This window comes from Leguminivora glycinivorella, chromosome Z (genome assembly GCF_023078275.1).
Source record: "Leguminivora glycinivorella isolate SPB_JAAS2020 chromosome Z, LegGlyc_1.1, whole genome shotgun sequence".
Classification (NCBI taxonomy): domain Eukaryota; kingdom Metazoa; phylum Arthropoda; class Insecta; order Lepidoptera; family Tortricidae; genus Leguminivora; species Leguminivora glycinivorella.
In genome coordinates, this window is record NC_062998.1 from 42490639 (window position 1) to 42510988 (window position 20350).

The window sequence follows — 20350 nt, forward strand, 5'->3', positions numbered from 1 at the left end:
TTCAGATAGATGCGACAACTTTCTTACGAAGACAGAAGAAATAGAAATAGAAATAGAAATGTTTTATTTGCAGAAAAAGGGTATAACAAGGGTCTTAGGTTAATAATAAAAATACAACAGTTTCACCTTATTCTGCTGTTCATAAACAGCATGCAAATTTGTAGGTACATTGTTAATGATGCATTAACACAAAATCTTAAATTACGTACGTAAGACTACATTTAACACTAAAATAAATATTATAACAGACAATGATAGTAAAACATTAATAAAACATTTTCAAAAAGTAACAATTTTTAATATTAATGTCATTCTTTGTAAGCCATGTAATCAGTTATGCTATAAAAGCAGCGGTCAAGAAGCCAGCTTCTTAATACATTATTAAACTTATTACCCTCTAGTGACTTTATGTAAGCAGGCAAATGATTGTATATCTTTATACTCATGTTGTACGCATTTTTTCTGTATGTCTTTAATACAGCGTGGTTGGTGCAAGATATCTCTGTATTGTGGTCTTGTCTATTACAGTTTTGCTTTCCCGCCTGTTTATTTTTTTCAATTAAAAAAAGTAAGGTTTTACCATAGGGTTTTACTGCCGAAACTACGCCAAACTATTTCAGGCACCGATATAGCCGCCGTACCAACATTAATAATAAAGTCTGTCAAGCCCTTGCCATCACAAGAGAAACTTGTCATATTTTATTTTAACAATGTAAGCATGAATGTTTCTTATTCCATTCGCGCCTCTTTCTTAAAATTATTGTTAACCCCCTCTACACCTGTGAGTTTTACCGCTTACGTAAGCGAATTATGCAAAACTTTCAAATGTAAATGGTTTTTGTAATAAGCTTACGGTAAGTTTTGACTACTTTCGTAAGCTGAAAACTTTCAAGTGTAAAGCTAGGAACATACTACGCAGACGTCCGCCGTCGCGCGACCGCGACCGCGACCGATCAGTGTGCACGGTCTTCGGGACGTGGCTTCGGCTGACCAAAACATCCAGCGAGCTACATTTCGATCGGACGTCCGTGCGCTCAAGGCCACGTCCACGAGCGACGACCGATAGTTTGCACGGTTAAGTGTATATTCATTGTCTAGATCCGCGTCCGCGATCGCGCGACGGCGGACGTCCGCGTAATATGTTCCTAGCTTAAATGGGTACGAGTTTGCTTACGGAAGTGACTCACAGCTTATAGAAATAAATTGATAAGTTTTGGACTCACGAATGAGTAACTAGGGCGGTAGTTTTTTTTTTTCTTTTTAAGTTTGCTTGCTTGGAACAACGTAGACTTTCTGTAAGTTGAAAATCACATAACTTCCGTAAGCAAAACTTACGATAAATTTTTAATAAGTGTAAATGGAACCATAACTTACATACGAAAGATTTACGTAAGTAACTTAAAGGTGTAATGGCGGCCTTTGTCCCATAAACAGTTTGAATTTGGGATTAGTTGTCAAAAAGCGGACCCCGCTTTCATGAGCCGTGGCAAAAATGCCGGGATAACGCAAGGAGAATGAGACAGTTTGTATTTCGTGCCTTCTAGTGACACTTGTTTGACTCTATATCAAAGAGAGTAGTATAATATATACTCAATATCTATGATATATGCATGTCAAATTACTGATGACTGTATAAAAACATTTTCCCCTCACTAGCTCGGAAACACGTGTTTTGTCCTTTAATACCAGCGGGTAAAAACGCATTTTATCCACTAGTGGGTAAAGTAATTTGACCTTGAATAAAGTCAAAATAACTGCTTTAAAATTGATAAAAGTAGGTTAATCTAGTAATAAAGATGATTTACCACCTGTGGAACTACTGGAAGCAGTGATAAACGCATTTTTTGCGTTGTAGTTTCCTCGCTATAGTGAGGGGAAAAGTTTTGTGTTACACTCGGGTGCAAATGTATTTTACTTCTCGTGTGTTAAAAAACTCGCAAGTTCAGGATTCTATTCTGGAACCACTCGCTTCGCTCGTGGTTCAACTATAGAATCCTTTCACTTGCTCGTTTTTCAAATTCCACACTCGGCGTTAAAATACAACTTTGCCCCCTTGTATACCAAATAACTATTATTCGAAATGGTCAGCTTTGCAGCAATTTTAAACGTTCCAAACTTTATATCGGAAATTGTAACATTGCATTTCCACAATTGAGACTGCTGCAAGGTTTGACTTTTTAATTGTTGAGTAACGATCACCTACGCGCTTCGCGTTCTAGTTTGTAGCCAGCAAAGTCGAGATTGTAGTGCATTTTTATAATGGCAAACCTGCATAGTCCAGAAATAAAAGCGCACAGCACACTGGCTGGTGATGAAAAAAAAAACAAGTTCCCGTTCTCGTCTTTTGTTTATTTGCTTGAATTTTCTTCATTTCAAAGACCTATATAACTTCGTATACTTTAGACAGATAGTCTAAGAAAAAAACGTACCCCAAAACCATACAGAAAAAGGTACGGTGAGCTAGATGGCGATACACCTTTGGGGTACGCTCGGCTAGATGGCGCTAATATTAATATTTGTCATTTTAAAACATATCAAGCTAAGAATATGGGCCAAATTGTCAAAACTGAGGTTCAAAAGTTTTAAGCCTGTCTCGAGAGATGGCAGTCTATGCACTGTGATGGGATACCCCCATTTGCCAGAATTTCATTTGCCATAATTTTATTTGCCATCCTATTCAACAATCATAATATTGTTTCTCATAACATCTTATGCCATAATCATTGTTTACTATATTAATCTAGTGCCAGAAACTTTGTTTCCCATAAAGTCAGTTTCCATAATGTCATTTGTCAGAATCATCGAAATCCGTAATTACCACATTCCATACCATCATTTGTCATACAAATTAGCGTCCAGAAAAGTCAATTTCCATAATGTGCTGTGGCAGAATCGAAAACTACTATAATAGGTACTAGAAGGACTAGAGAATGAAACTGCTATCAGAAAGTAGGTTAGGTTAGGTTAGAACTGTGACCCCCTGGAAAATGAAACTGCTATCAGAAAGTAGGTTAGGTTAGGTTAGAACTGTGAACCTCTGGAAAAGGAAACTGCTTGATAAGTAGGTTAGGTTAGGTTAGAACTGTGACCCCCGGAAAATGAAAATACTATCAGACAGTAGGTTAGGTTAGGTTAGAACTGCGACCCCTGGAAAATGAAACTGCTATCAGAAAGTAGGTTAGGTTAGGTTAGAACTGTGACCCCTGGAGAATGAAACTGCTGGAAAAGTAGGTTAGGTTAGGTTAGAACTGTGACCCCTGGAAAATGAAACTGCTATCAGAAAGTAGGTTAGGTTAGGTAATAATATGGGCAACAATTAATATGGCAATAATTGCTTATGGCGTTTGAATATTCTATGAAACCATATTATTGCACTTAATAATATGGCTAACAAATAGTATGGCATTGTATGATTATGGAAGGTAATATTCGGATAAACAACGAGTATGTCATATGATTTTTATGGTAAACAAATCATTCGGGCAAATGAAATTCAGGCAAGTTAGATTCGGGCAAATGAATATTATGTTAAATGACTGTCGGGCAAACAATAGACAACCCACTGTGATTACACATTTTACTTTGACAGTAACTCTCTTTAATACTCTATCCTCTTTGCTTCATTTAGAAGACTCGACACAACACGACATCTAATGACAGTATGCATTTTCCTTCAAGCGATAGGAAGTTTTCGATAAAAATTTTTACATTAATACAGGTATGGTTATATGTATAAATAAACAAATAGAAGTTGTTTCAATTAGTCATATTTGTACGTTACGTGTTTTTGTAACTATGTATATGAGGCCTAGCTTAAGTTATGTATGTAACCCGAACGTTTGTTGCAGCCCTTTTTCCCCACGATTTCACGCTGCTTATTTACATATTTGTTTATACAGCTGAAGTTTTTCTTTGCGTGTCTCTTGAAGATCCTTCCACGTCAGTGATGCGTGACGTCGGATGCAAGGAGACATCTGATGGAACATTAGAAATTCCTAGAGCTATGGATGTTAAGGTTAGTTACTATCATTTACTTACATACGGCTTAGTTTAATGTAAGTACAAAGTTTTACAATTATGTATGTTGTTTTTTCTTTAAATTAAGTTTTCATTAACCGTCCGCTCTAGTTAGCCACTTCAGTAGGTAAAAGATAACTGCGTTTCCTGAGGAAAGCAGTGCTTCCGAATAGACTAAACGTATCAGAAAATATGTTCTTAAAGAATATATTTAAATTTTTTAACTAAGAAAATACCGTTAATTTGGGCGCAAAGTTGGTTTAGTCAGACTGTGTGCAGTTTGTATCAATTTCACCTTTAAACTGTCTACTCATTACTCAATTAGATACTTACTTTAATTACGTAACTATGAAAAAGCTTGAAGCTTTTGACAATCCTCTGGAAATCACGATTTTTGCTCATTGCCTCCCGTTTTAAATATCAATCTTCGCGGGGATCTTGTTATTTATTATTTACTAACCCTTAAATGCATGATTTTTTCTTATAACGAAAAATTAATATAATATGTGATAGACAATGGTTTTCTGACTACATCAGGAAAAATAATAAAATAAATATTTAACATCGATAAAATACTAATCTAAATCAGTGCTAGAAGTTAAATAGGTTAAATCTCATTTAAGTATATAAATATTTCATTATTGGTAAAATTTATATGAAAAGTTTTACTACTGTTAGAAAGGTATACTATTTTGAAACCCCTATGATAAAATGTTTAAATAAACAAAATAATTACTAACTCTGAAAAAAAAAACTGCCTAAATCATACACTAAAACTTGCCATCATCCAGTTTTTTCACAATTTACCGCCATTTTATCTTAATTCTTAAATTCATGATTTTTGTTTTTGGTTGGAAATAATGTTTTTATTTAGATGTAGGATCTAGAAAAATAAATAAAAATGTCCAGGCCCCGTAGCCGGATGGCATTTTTACGACGTGAAACGAAAATGAAATGCCTCGAAAGGTAGTCTGGCTCTGTCGCGCCAATATGCAAGAGCGATAGAGATAGATATCTACCAGCGTTTCGTTTCGTGAGCGTTTGTGCATTCGGCTACGCACGCAGCTTATGTTGGCTAGTTTATTTAAAAATATATGTACACATTGTAGCCATCAATTTACAAAAGGTATTATGAATCAAACTTTTTTCAGGTTTGTTCATTTAAAAACCTACATGACTCAATAATTATAAGTTCCCAACAGATAATAACATAAAACAGATTGAAGCACATACAAGTATATTTTCCCGTGTGTATAATTTCACTACCCTTTTTCCTTTTTTGTGGTATTGGCCGTGGGCGATAGGCTAGTAATCTTTCACAATCACGTTTTCTTACAACCCTTTAATTTGAGCAGTCTCATTGAAACTGAACAGTTTTATACAACCTGTTTTTATTGAATTCCGTTAACTTTAAGGGAAGGTTCTTTAGATCAAATACAATTAATTTCTCTAAGAAACCAGCGTTACTCTTACGGTTATCGAGTTATTAAAAAAATAAAGATAATTACTGAACACGTATGTGACAGCTTTTACCAATTCCTAGTGTTATTTGTTTTGACATGTGCCGTCAATCACTTGACACTAACTTGAATGTTATTCTTAAGGGTCTCTCACACTAATAAATTCATTTATTATGTATGAAAATGATGAAAAAATTTTTTTGCTAATTTAACTAAAAGTGATATACAGGGTGGTTCCTGATAATGAACCTAGCTACGTGTCGAATTTAACGGAAAACGAAAAAAAACACGGTGTATGTTCTGGCACACCTGTGGGTATACTGGTAACTGTATGTACGTACGTATATTTTTAAATATTTACTGCACATAAAATGGCACAAACGACGGACTTAAGTAAGTCAACCTGAGCCATAAAAGACGTTCGCCGCTCACCTGCTTGAGTCAAATGGTTTCTGAATAGCCAAAAAAAAAAAAAAATACTGCGATGTACCAACAACAACAACTCGGATTTGGCTTTTTTTTTTCGATTTATATGGGCAAGCATGAATTAGGCTTAAGTACCTACTCACAAAAAGTTTAAGGTCGACGTGGAACAGTCCGTTTGTCCTAAGATACCATAAGTTCATGTTTACTAGATTTTTCGTCGCCTTTAACTTTGACGCAAACTCAGAAAGGGATGAAGTTTCTCTGTTCTAACTTTGCGTCTACTTTGGTCTTGATTTGACGACCCTATGACAATCTACTCACACTTATCGTTCTTTTTCTTGGTAAAAATCACCCACAGTCATATGTACCTCACATATCATTTCAGTAAAGTGGATGAAGTAAATGAAACGCCTACAGCTATAATTACTCCTCGTTCCGTCCATTCGCGCTAGCTATTGTATTTTTTATTACCTACTTTTAATCTTCCATGCGAAAAGAGACGGAAAAATCAGGTAGGCGAAATCGATTAGGTCACTTTATTTATAAGATCACATACCCATTTATTTTCAGCTCTTAAAATACAGACTAGAATAAAAGCGCAATATTTACGAGATGACGAGTGACAGAGATGTATGGAAGAGAAAGACATGCTGCGCCGACCCCAAGTGACTGGGATAAGGGCAAGAGAATGATGATTTACGTACTTGCTCATGCTACTTGTTCGTAATTATCTATTTGTTTCAGTGCTCCGCTTCTGGAGAATCCTCAATCTGCTTGCATCAATTGTACTTGACACCATATTTCCATATTTCAGGTCAGTGCGTTGTTTATTTTCCTTTTAGAGAATTTATTGGCGACTGTTAGTATGTGTGGTATTCCGCCAAATACAATAGTCTGTCAAATATTTTCCGTCACTAATAAAAGAAGCAAATTTAAAAAATATGTACAGGAATGTCTATCGCCTTTTTCTAATTTTTTGAATTTGGCCCCTTTTTCTAGTGACAAACTGGTTTAACCGGCTATAAGTAATTTTTAAGTTAGATATATTTAACTAAAATTCTGAAATAAAGAGAAGCTTTATAGACCCAGAGCCCAGGCCCGCCAGACCTTCCTCAAATTCTCAAGGATGAAATTTTGGGACAATGTAGAGTTCATATCGGCGGTTAATGTGTGCATATTTTCTAGTTCGGCCCATCGGCCAATTTTTTGCTATCAAGTGATGAAGATGAAAAAAAAAGTGCTTACTTTCCTTAAATTCTCAAGGCTGATTTTTATATATGTGTTAGAGCACATTGTTAGAAATTGGTTATCATCAATGCCAGACCGTTTCCGCCGGCCATAACTTTTACCAGACGCGACAAAGTTGGCAAAAAACGACTCTAACTTACCTCATTTTCTCAAGCCTGATTTTGATATATGATACGCAGGGACCTGTAACTAGACCATTTGTAAGCAGCCAGACAAATCGGATGGACCCAACCATCCGCCAGACCGACTTAAAGTTTCGATATGAGCATTAGTAGAATTGAAATATTCTGGGTCTATAAAAGCTAAAAACTTGAATGTTCTACATTAAGCTACGTGTATATTGTATACTTGACGTAATAAGCGACTTTCAAAAATTTTACTTCTAAGGAAATAAAAAAATGAAAGTTTATATGTGGTGCAAGATTAATTTTAAGCTATGAATTTTATTTACACTGCGTAAGTACATGTGTATTTTATTATAAATATAACTTTTACCAGACGCGACAAAGTTGGCAAAAAACGACTCTAACTTACCTCATTTTCTCAAGCCTGATTTTGATATATGATACGCAGGGACCTGTAACTAGACCATTTGTAAGCAGCCAGACCAATCGGATGGACCCAACCATCCGCCAGACCGACTTAAAGTTTCGATATGAGCATTAGTAGAATTGAAATATTCTAGGTCTATAAAAGCTAAAAACTTGAATTTTCTACATTAAGCTACGTGTATATTGTATACTTGACGTAGGTAATAAGCGACTTTCAAAAATTTTACTTCTAAGGAAATAAAAAAATGAAAGTTTATATGTGGTGCAAGATTAATTTTAAGCTATGAATTTTATTTACACTGCGTTATTTATAATATAAAATTCAATTCGTTATTCAAGTTTTTAGCCTTTATAGACCCGGAATATTTCAATTCTACTAATGCTCATATCGAAACTTTAAGTCGGTCTGGCGGATGGTTGGGTCCATCCGATTGGTCTGGCTGCTTACAAATGGTCTAGTTACAGGTCCCTGCGTATCATATATCAAAATCAGGCTTGAGAAAATGAGTTAAGTTAGAGTCGTTTTTTGCCAACTTTGTCGCGTCTGGTAAAAGTTATATTTATAATAAAATACACATGTACTTACGCAGTGTAAATAAAATTCATAGCTTAAAATTAATCTTGCATCACATATAAACTTTCATTTTTTTATTTCCTTAAAGTAAAATTTTTGAAAGTCGCTTATTACGTCAAGTATACAATATACACGTAGCTTAATGTAGAAAATTCAAGTTTTTAGCTTTTATAGACCCGGAATATTTCAATTCTACTAATGCTCATATCGAAACTTTAAGTCGGTCTGGCGGATGGTTGGGTCCATCCGATTGGTCTGGCTGCTTACAAACGGTCTAGTTATAGGTCCCTGCGTATCATATATCAAAATCAGGCTTGAGAAAATGAGGTAAGTTAGAGTCGTTTTTTGCCAACTTTGTCGCGTCTGGTAAAAGTTATGGCCGGCGGAAACGGTCTGGCATTGATGATAACCAATTTCTAACAACGTGCTCGAACACATATATAAAAATCAGCCTTGAGAATTTAAGGAAAGTAAGCACTTTTTTTTTCAACTTCATCACTTGATAGCAAAAAAATTGGCCGATGGGCCGAACTAGAAAATATGCACACATTAAACGCCGATGTGAACTCTACATTGTCCCAAAGTTTCATCCTTGAGAATTTGAGGAAGGTCTGGCGGGCCTGGGCTCTTGATCTATTAGCTCATATTGAGCCTTAAGTACAATTAACCCTTAAATGCATGGTGATGATTAATGCATCATGCATTTTTTACCCTATTGATAGCATGTCAAATTAAATCTTTGTCAATGTCATGTATTTAAGGGTTAAAATATCTACTTAAAAACTGTAGTTCAGTGAAATTGCTACATATTATTAACTAATTACGGCAATTGCGTATTGGAACATTCGAAGAGAAATTAAAACAGGTACTCATTGATACAGAGTAAAATACCCTAATTAAATAACTTGTTCAGATAGCTACAACTGGCAGTCGATCAGATCTACAACGCTTACTATCTATTTTTCACCTTAAATGAGTTCGGGGACACTTCCAAAAATTCTGAATTACGCATAAACTACCTACTTTATTACTTACTAGATATGTTCGCTAATATTCTTGCGAACTAAACTATATTTTTGCATAAAAAAGAAAAATATATAAAATTGTACTTTTTTTAATAAGTTGTATTAACTATGAGAGAAAAATAATATTATTTTTAAATAACACAATGAATGAATCGGAAAATACTAGGGGCAGGTGTTCCGTTTCATTACATTGTTTATTTAAAAGTAACATAATTTTTCTCTCGTATTTGATGCAAACTAATCAATAAGCACTAGGGCTTCCAATACCGGGATCCCGGTATCTCGGGATCCCGGGATCCCGCCTTTTTTTGGGCCCATTTCAATACCGGTATTTAATTTAGCAATACCGGGATCCCGGTATTTTTAAAAACTAACAAATTATGCCAAATTAACGTAAATTACTCATCAAAAACGTAAAATTTCTGCATCATGATGGTCACTACACGCGTAAATCTTGCTTGTTGCTCTCTTTTCTCGATTTGACACATTCTCTGTTTGGTGTTTTTGCAAGATTTGTATGAAAATGATAGTTTTTTCGATGATTACCCAGATAAAGAATTAAAGTTACGCGTCAAAAGCATTCATTGAGGAGGGTCTGCCGCGAACAGTTTTTGACACATTTGTCGCACTTGTGACTTCGCACGTAAGTGTGACAGAAAAGCAACACGTCAAACGTAGTTGTAATAGGCCATAGATCCTCTGTAAACAAATCGCCTTGATGCATCTATATTGGTTAATGCAAACGAACTAACGTATACCGTAGCTACTCTATTTTCACTGTTGTACGTGTGCGTTAGTGTGTTGAACTCTAGCTGAAAACTTTGCCGTAACATTCCCGATAGAGCGTACACCCATCTCAAAGGCCGGCAACGCACCTCCAACACCTCTGGTGTTTCGGGTGTCCATGGGCGGCGGTGATCGCTTACCATCAGGCGACCTGTCTGCTCGTTTGCCTCCTATCCCATAAAAAAAAAAAAAAAAAAAAAAGTAACGAAATAGGGAACTCACTACTCAACTATCAAAATGAGGAAAATTACTTTTCTTATACGTAAATGAAGTGTTCCTATTCCGCGAAGTAATCATTTTGATTATCATGGATTTCCGCAAAGTAATGTGTGATTCCATAGATTATTTCTTAATGTGATTTTTAATAATCTATGTCGGACAATTTAGCTTTTTTTTTATAAATGGGCTTACTCTTGGCCACAGACTAGCCAAAGCAGAGTCAAAGACGTGGCCTACGATGGAGTGAGCTCGCCCAGAAGATGCCTGTTCACTCTTGATTTGAAGGAAGGGTTATATGAGCTCGGAAATATAGCCGCCGGCAAGGAATTCCACTCCTTGGCAGTGCGCATAAGAAAAGAAGAAGCAAAGCGCTTCGTGCGGATTCTTGGCTAATTATTCAATGATTTGGTGGATTTATTTTATTAGTGCTTTAGCGCCTCTAGCGCCACGAAAAACAAAAATACCACTAAATTGTACCATAGATATTGATTACAATGTGTTTAAAAAAATCATCTCATGTTCTAATTTCAAAAGTCAATGATGAAACTATAGAGTGTGTGTAATCGAGAAATGCTCTTAATGCTTGTTATTTAATAAAGTGATACTGATATTATAGTTAAATCTACAGTACAATTATACCATTAACACCGACTATAAAATGTAACACTGCATGAATGAGACACAGCTTCCTAGTATCATAGCCATATTAAAGAAGAGGCGACTGAGGTGGCTCGGGCATGTGTATCGAATGGAGCGGACTCGTTTGCCGCGTCAAATCCTGCTGGAAGAGGTTGCAGATGCAAAGAGACCGGTCGGACGGCCAATGCTGCGCTTTAAAGATTGCGTGAAGCGTGACATAGTCACATTTGATATTCCATGCAACCAGTGGCAACGACTGGCCGAGAACCGACCCACGTGGCGCCGTGTTATCCATGACGGTCAATCCAAGCACGCCAATGCCTGGTTTTTCTCCTTGAATGATAAACGCATGAGGCGTCACGAGCAGGCCTCTAACCCCCGCCCATCTGGGGGAGCATATACCTGCCGTGTGTGCGGACGAGGGATCCTCTCTTGAATTGGGCTATACGGCCACGAATGTAAGTGTCGCAAGGATGCTGCTTGAATCGTCTGTTATAGATGCAAAGGCCTGTTATTATTAAAATGTAAAAGGTTCTATTCCGCACGAGCTTAAAGAGAACGATTTGGCAAAAAACATGGTTTGCTATGGCCGCGTCTTCTTGCAAAATGTCCGATCTGGAGGCGATATCTAACTTACAGAATCACCTGAGTACAGATCTGGCGCTCTTTCCCGCTTGATTTTATACTGCGTCCTCAGTCCCACTCACAACAAAAATAAAGAGCACAGGGCGTAGCCGTTTGAACTATGTAGGTATACTTAAAAACAATCAAAGTTGAGCCGACTTGGCCACATAAGTTTGAAAAACCGTTTTGGGTCAAAATCGAAACTTTTTAAGTTGGAAATGTAATCGATTTGACCCATTTGTAAGAATTGTAAGTCGGATTAGCAAGATTCTGCTGTAGTATAACACGCATGAAAATTAACAAACGAGATTTTGAATAAAATTTGTTATTTTAAGCAAATTACTTGGTTTTTATATTTTCCTGATTTCAATACCGGGATCCCGGGATCCCGGTATTGAAATCGCCAATACCGGAATGAATACCGGTATTGGAGAATGTCCGGTATTTGGAAGCCCTAATAAGCACTGATAATGCAATATTGAAAAAAAATGTAGTTTTTTTTTAAATTATTTTTCGTCTAAAGTATACATAATCTTTAACAATATTTTGCGAACATAGTATGCGTAATTCATAATTTTTAGAAGTGTCGCCGAACCGAACTCATCAAAGGTGAAAAATAGTAAAGAGCGTGCTCTATATCACCCATATAAGGCGTAAAGCGGTCACGTGCATAACAAAATGAGACTTGCTGCAACATAGCTTTTTCACGCGACCATATCGTACACAGTTATTCAAGGTATTCATGCGTAAGGACCTTTTTATTCGTGGATAAAGTAAGTAACAGCTTTGGAATCATTAAGTTGCAAAGGGCCTGGCCGGACTGCCATGGTAAAATCGCCCCTGGCTAAATATGAAATATTGATATGCAGGACTATTCGTATTGTTACTACATGTACTACTACTGGATATTATGCCTCAAACTGTTTCCGTTTACGAAAAAAATTTAAAAAAAGAAATTTTGTTTTTTATTTTTTTCTTTAAAACCGCGTATCCGATTGAGTTGTTCTTTGGATATTTTATAGATATATTAGGGATACATGAATAAAAAAAAATTAACTTCCTGACTTTTTGTTAAGTACATTTTTTTTTTAATTTATGTTTTAAATTTTTTTTTTTACCACATACGAGTTAGCGACACCTACTATATTTTTATATAATAATCGCCATTTTATACTCTATTACATATATTTTTATCAAAAATATTAGTTTGGATCAACAATGTCAAAATAAGTTATTTATATATTACTAGTATTACCCTTTAGTACGTTGCTCCTGGAAAGTGATGTATGAAAATTTTGGCATAATTAATGGAAGATTTTTTTTTAATTGGGATATGTAGATTATAGGCCGAAGTTATTTTTCATCAACCCTCCCCACCCCCCCCCTCTGCGTCACCCCTCTACCCCCCTTAAAGAGCCGAAAATGCGATTTTCCTCGATTTCTGACAAAACCGATGAAGATACAGAAAAAGCGTGTAGGAACGAAGTAATCCTTAATGAATTTACTACAAATCTCTCATAAACATTTTAGTGCTAGCACTTATAGTTTTCGCGCAATCCGTCACGAAAGTTGCTCCTTTCTGCAATTTTCTTTAATGAATAATAAGTTTTCTCCTTAAATGCTTACGAAATCGTCGGTTTGATAGTACTAAAATATTATAAACTCAGAATGAATTTCAGGGGACAAAAATCACTACCATGGGCGGGACTTGAACTCACGGCCTCTAGATTGATAGATATGATAGATAAATGACGCTAGGGGTACCATTGATTCATATAGTAGAAAGCTGAAAGATTCGCTAGAAACTAGGGATGAGCTTTTGGTGGCTCAGTTGGTAGAGCCCTCGAGTTTTTATCCGGAAGCCGTGAGTTCAAGTCCCTACCATGGTAGTGATTTATCCCCTTAATTTTATTATAGTCATGAGTTTACAATATTTTAGTCGTATCAAACAAATTTCGTAAGCATTTTGGGACAACACTTTAATATTCTTTAAAGAAAATTGCAGAAAGGAGCAACTTTCGTGACGGATTGCGCGAAAACTATAAGTGCTAGCACTAAAGTGTTTATGAGAGATTTGTAGTAAATTTATTAAGGATTACTTCGTTCCTACACGCTTTTTCTGTATCTTCATCGGTTTTGTCAGAAATCGAGAAAAATCGCATTTTCGGCTCTTTAAGGGGGGGTAGAGGGGTGACGCAGAGGGGGGAGGGTGGGGAGGGTTGATGAAAAATAACTTCGGCCTATAATCTACATATCCCAATTAAAAAAAAATCTTCCATTAATTATGCCAAAATTTTCATACATCACTTTCCAGGAGCGACGTACTAAAGGGTAATACTAGTAATATATAAATAACTTATTTTGACATTAGAAAAAAATAAAAAACAAAATTTCTTTTTTTTAATTTTTTTCGTAAACGGAAACAGTTTGAGGCATAATATCCAGTAGTAGTACATGTAGTAACAATACGAATAGTCCTGCATATCAATATTTCATATTTAGCCAGGGGCGATTTTACCATGGCAGTCCGGCCAGGCCCTTTGCACGTAATTTGAATACATCTATTACTATTGTACATGCACAACCTTACTGTGAGAACAGTGGTAAACAATACATACCTACATACATAAACCTATCTGTAATATGTCATCATTACAAAGTAGCATTGGATAAGGTTAGGTCGGCGCCACATGAGTTACAGAAGCGCGGCTGGCGTTTCTCCTATGAAAATGACGCATCTTTCGCATGATTATAATTGGCGAAGGCAATACAATATATATTAGGTAGGATGCCGGCGTGCCGACCGATGCATGTGTTGACACCCTAAATGTAAAAAGCATGTCTGCCCACGTGCTTGATGTTCATAATCACGTTACGGTACACGATAGGGGTTTTAATATTTTATGTCGATGAGACACTAATGCGATACGGCGCTGCGGTCTTAGATTGCAGACCGATTCTTACAATTCGTACAAATCGATGCCGGTGGTCACGTTATGCTAGCTGCTGATACTTGGGTTCCAATTACTGACCCATTACCTTGATTGATTTTTCTGCCTCGCTAGGAGGGATGAAAGTGACACCAGTTTGTCTTCTATGTCAAGACAATAAAAATGCACTTTTATTTTCATGAACAAGTACAAAAAGATGTATCCACTTTTTTACCTTATTATAATGCAATAATGACTGTACCTGTGGCGTTAATACTTGAATGCCTCATTTTATCCTTCACTTTGTTCTGAAACTTCTGAATTCAATGTGCCTACGTCCTCGCGGTAAAAATTTGATTTTGTTCCCTAGTGATACAATCTACGTACATTGTACAGTAATCTGCAAATATAACTGATCCTACTGAAAACATGCTGCAGCTCATCACTGTATGCTGCTTTTGGATATTCCTCGGTTTGGCAGGAAAAAAAAATCCATACGAATATTGCCTCTATAAATGGGAAAGTGTGTGTGTCTGTTTGTTTCTCCGTCTTTCACGGGAAAACGGAGCGACGAATTGGTGTGTTTCTAAGTGGAGATAGTTGAAGGGATGGACATAGGCTACTTTTTGTCTTTTCTAACCCCCACTTTCCTAAAATGGGGTAGGAATTTGTATGGATCATCCCGCAATTTTCAAATTAAGCGTCAGCGAAGCCGCGGGCAAAAGCTAGTAATGTATAATTCTGTTAACTTATGCATATGATCTATAGATTTGAAATTTGAACCTTGCATTGAAATCAAAATCATGCATGTAGGTTGGTAATAAAAAATATATAAGTTTAATTTTTACCTAATACCTACTAATTTATATTTTCGTGGCAGTGGCAGTGGCACTCTTTAATTTTAAGTAAATATCCAACTCATTTTTACAGTATTACGAAATAGTAACCTAGATCATTGAGTAATGAGTACATGGTTTATTAACTAATTATATCACAGAAATTCACAAATTAATAATTAAGCAAGAAATGTAGGTAATTGATGTAATAAATATAAATTGCTACCGAGCACACAATTAAATGATGGATCATATCATATCATATCACACCTGCGGCGCGCGGCAGGGTACTCCTGCCACGGAGGATGTCCGCCGGCCAGTATAGATCGTGCCATCCACGAAAACGCGCGAATCAACTCTTAATGTCATGTTATTAAAGGCTAGATTTGATAAAGTTGCACGTCATCGTTGAACACCGGCCTAGCCGAAGTGACCATCGGTGACGCTACGTGGCTATCGAACGTAGTCTGGCTCTTCCGCGCCACTGCAGAAGAGCGAGAGAGAGTGCTGGCTATGAGGCATAAGCGATTGTGACGTTTGATAGGTACCCAGGACTCGACACAGCTTCTCTACATGGCCGGGTTCTCGGGTAATTAGTATGGGTGTAATATTCCGCGGCATATACAATTACACAATGGAATGTGGTGAAACTAGAAGATTTGCAAATGAATATGGTGGAACTAGATCACTCTGGACACTACTGCGTAGACGTTACTTACGTCCAAAAATGTCGCATAAGTAAAGTGCGTCGAACTGATTAATAAGTACAAATAAATGTTGTAAGGAGTAATAAAAAAAACCATACCTAAGTAAATTACTAGAAAAACGTTATTTGTAGATCGTTAAAAGATTAAAAAAGAACTAATGCTCAAGTCTCATTCAATAAAGTAGGTATCTATAAGGGTAAATATCGACTAGGTATTTGGGTAAGTAACTAAGTAGGTAACTCATAAAAACTATCAAATTAGTACCTATGTAAATACCTACCTTTCCTTAAATTTAAACGTATAAAACAGCTGTCCCTACCGACTTAATTAGTCAATTATTACTTTTATTACTTTATTTTTATTAACTTTGCTGCTGCTTGCTGCCTGCTAAGCCGCGGTCCCGGATTCGAATCCCGGTAAGGGCATTTGTTTGTGTGATGGGCACAGATATTTGTTCCTGAGTCATGGATGTTTTCTATGTATGTAAGCAATTATACTATATTATTAGATATATTGTTGTCTGAGTACAGTCGAGTTCATAAATATGTGAGGGAACGGTATTTTTTTTACATTTTCCTTCAAAAAACGATTTTTTTCCACAACAAAAAAATTATAAAAAATAGTTTTCTAACGATACCCCACTTGACCTAGTAACATGACATTTACAGTTTGCCCCCCTTTCATTTTGTCCATTTTCTATAATTAATATTAATAAATAAATAAAAAATACTTTCAATTTGTAGAGGTTCACGATGTTCATAAATATTCCAAATTTCAAAGCGATCGCATAAGTAGTTTTCGAGATATTTAGTAATGTGACAGACAGACAGACGGACAGAGCGCCGCCATAAGGGTTTCTTTTGTACCTTTTTGGTACGGAACCCTAAAAAGACATGTCAAAGTTTTATATCGTTTCGACGCAACGGAGCCACGCTGTGACGTCATCGCTCAAATCAATTGTTTAATTTTATTTTTAATTTTGTTCTATTTATTTTCTCTCTTTTTTGTTAAAATCTAAGTTTCGTGACGCATTGGTTTTACTGTAATGTCATGTAAACATGTTTTTACTAATAAATAAATAAATAAATATTTTTTATCGTTCTCTCTCTCTCTATGTTTTTCTAAAATCTGTAAGCGCCAACGTTGGTAGCAGCCTTCACTGAACCATTATCAAAAATTCAAAATACATCCTTTATGTATTAGTATATTGCACATAAATATATTGTCGGGCTGTCGGCGTTGGATAGTTGATTCAATACCACAGAAAAACAATCCGTTCGATCGTGAAATCCCTCGCATGTTCCAGAAAACACGAATCCTGTGTAGATTTGTAGAATAATATTAAAACAATATTTACTGTTTCTAGCAATACTGACAGTTTATGAGCAAATAGCGAGAACGTGCCCTGCCCATGTATTAAAATTTACCAAAATACCTAAGAGACACATATTCCACAGGTGTAAAATATACCTATAGTCCACGGGATGTTAAAGTTATAAATATATATTTTATTATTTTCTAGAAATATACAGTCATATACTCAAATATTTCACCCAACAACACCAATAACCTAAATAACCTAATTTAAACCATTAAGGGCCACTTGCACCAACGAAAATGGAGGGTTAACCCACCATTTTATATGCAATTTGACAGTTGACAGCCCACTAACGCTGAGTTAAGTAGTTGTTGCAAGTGGGCCTAAAGAGTTTAGGTACCGGTAGAAAAACTGTAAGTTGTAAAAATAAGCATATCATAAAGAAGAGCGAGTTTTAGAAAAAGGCCCCCTGATAAGAGGTACATTTTCATTCAGGGAAGTTGCTCGAGCATCGAATCACGTCAGGAGTACAAAGCAACTGGAGTGATGTGCAAAATAAAACGGTCTTTACCGGTGTTGAATACAGGCGTTTCAAACCTTTTGTTTTTATTTAAGCGCTCTTCTACAGGCTTCTCGCTGGAAACATTGTTTTATACCTAGTTAAAAAGTTAAAAGTTACTACATTGTCCTTTTTCGCAAACAAAAGAATAGGTCCCTGTTTTCATTTGATAAAGCAGATTCGTTACAGATGTAGTGCGAAAAGCTTTTCCTTCGTATTTTTCCGGAAACGTTCGTATTGGTCATGCTAGTTTAGTGTTACACACTAACACTGAAAGACCCCAGAAATTGCACAATGAGTCTTTGCACAGGCGCAGTCTTCTAAATATTTTGTGTAAGGTATATTTCGAGATTAATAAGACATGGATATTACAGCGTAGCGTGCCGAAGTGACTACAGTCTCTCTACCATGAGGTTTTGATGTTTTATAATACGTTATTCGATAACGTGGACGTCATGAAAAATGATAATTTATGACACGTAGAAAATTAAACACACAATACTTACATTTCTCACCCAAATGTGACTCAATAGTTGACACATGCAAAGCGGTTTACAAATTTACATAGACGGTGGCGCCCCTAGTATTTTCGACTTTCTTGTCAGGCTGTAAGCAGCGTTCATAACCCTAATGGAAACCTCGCGAAAACCGAAAGTGAGATTCCATGAAGGTCTAATCTCGGTTCCACATAATTAATGTTCGCCACAGACACAGACACAGGCCAAACAATACATAATACAAACACGGCATCCAGTGCTAGTTCGTTAAATACGTCATTTGATTTATGCTTAAACTGACACCGGCAAATACCAAACAAAACAATAAAACACCTATCCACACATCCGTCTTCGTTATGGATGGTGATTGTTGTTTGGGATCTTCGATTTTCACGGTTACAGTCCTCTTGGGGACGTATCACGAATGTTATAAATACGGAACTCTAAGGGACCATCCACACTCATAAGACGCATGTCTCTGCCTGGGGGCGCGTCTTACGTCCTTCCTATACAAAATGGGCGCGCAACGGACGTCTCCGCCACGCCAGCCTGCCTAGAAAGCTGAAATTTGGGGCGCGTTTTATTTTACGTCCTTCCTATACAAAATGTACTGAGGAGACGAACTTTATAAAGACTTTATAGGAAAATTGTTTTGAACTTGATTTTTGAATTACATTCAGGCGGCGTGGCGCGGACGTCCGTTCCGCACCTCAGGACATGCGTCTCTTAACCCTTAAATGCATGGTGATGTATATATGCATCATATATTTGATGGCCCGTGGCTCGATATGTAGCTCTCCACAATCACATTTATTGCTTAATTATTATTCATTAATTATTACTATTTAATAAACAATTAAATAAATTAAATAATATAATTATTTACTATTTGTTATTAAAGGATTAAGATGGAATGGCGGAAGTGTAAAAAAACAGGATGATGGCGATTTTTAGTATGTGATGTAGGCTGATTTTTTCGAAGTTAGTAATTAGTTTATGTTTAAACATTTTATCATGGGGGTTTCACAAATAGTGTACCTTTTTAATAGTAGTCATTTTTTTAAATAAAATTTACCAATAACGATATATTTATATAAATAAGATTGGCCTATTTAACTTCTAACACCGATTTAGTATAAAAATCGAACTTAAATATTTTTTTTATTATTTTTCCCAGAGTCAGAAAACCATTGTCTATCACATATATTCGTATCTCGTTAAAAGAAAAATTCATGTATTTAAGGGTTAAGTGTGGACGGTCCCTAAAACGTGTCAGTTCGTACCGTAGTGATGTGATCTCAGGAAGTGCGCAGTGAGGCGCAGCACGCCGGTCTTGTCGATCTTGCGGCTGGAGCCCACTACGGGCGGCACCATCGACGCGAGCTCGTAGATGCTCTGCGTCAGTTTGTCGCGCCGCAGCTTCTCGGCTTTGTTGCGAATGTCCCGAGGGTTTTCCCTGTTCAAAAACAAATATATATACATTTTGTATTTGATACTTTTCATTTTTGAAACTACTTTAACGATGAGATGCTAATTAGGTACATATCTGACGACCGGTCTGGCCTAGCGCGTAGGGACCCTGTCTGATAAGCCGCGGTTCCGGGTTCGAATCCCGGTAAGGGCATTTGTTTGTGTGATGAGCACAGATATTTGTTCCTGAGTCATGGATGTTTTCTATGTATAAGGTACAGCGGGGCAAATCTCGACTGGGGGGCAAATGTAACTGGTCCATTTTTTCCATGTTTTACAATGTTTTCATTATTAAATATAGTGTCCACCGGTTATATATGGTAGGCGTATTCAGTGGATATATGTAGAACTCAACATCATAGTGTAATAATGGAAAAAATGTATTAGTTATAATTGCCCCCCAGTCGAGATTTGTCCCGCTGTACCGTACATATAAGTCTATTTGTACATAGTAGATTTTACCC

The 20350-nt window shown here is 36.4% G+C and overlaps 1 protein-coding gene across 8 annotated transcripts in view; it reads right to left on the reverse strand.

The window, feature by feature from the left end:
* The window catches only part of LOC125240795 (neuronal PAS domain-containing protein 2-like), a 113649-nt gene that overhangs the window by 33208 nt on the left and 60091 nt on the right, over positions 1 to 20350 (reverse strand). For all 8 annotated transcript variants that reach the window (XM_048148889.1, XM_048148891.1, XM_048148890.1 and 5 more), the window contains one exon: positions 19700 to 19872. In XM_048148889.1, coding sequence (XP_048004846.1) covers positions 19700 to 19872 — 173 coding nt within the window. The remainder of the gene's footprint in view (positions 1 to 19699; positions 19873 to 20350) is intronic.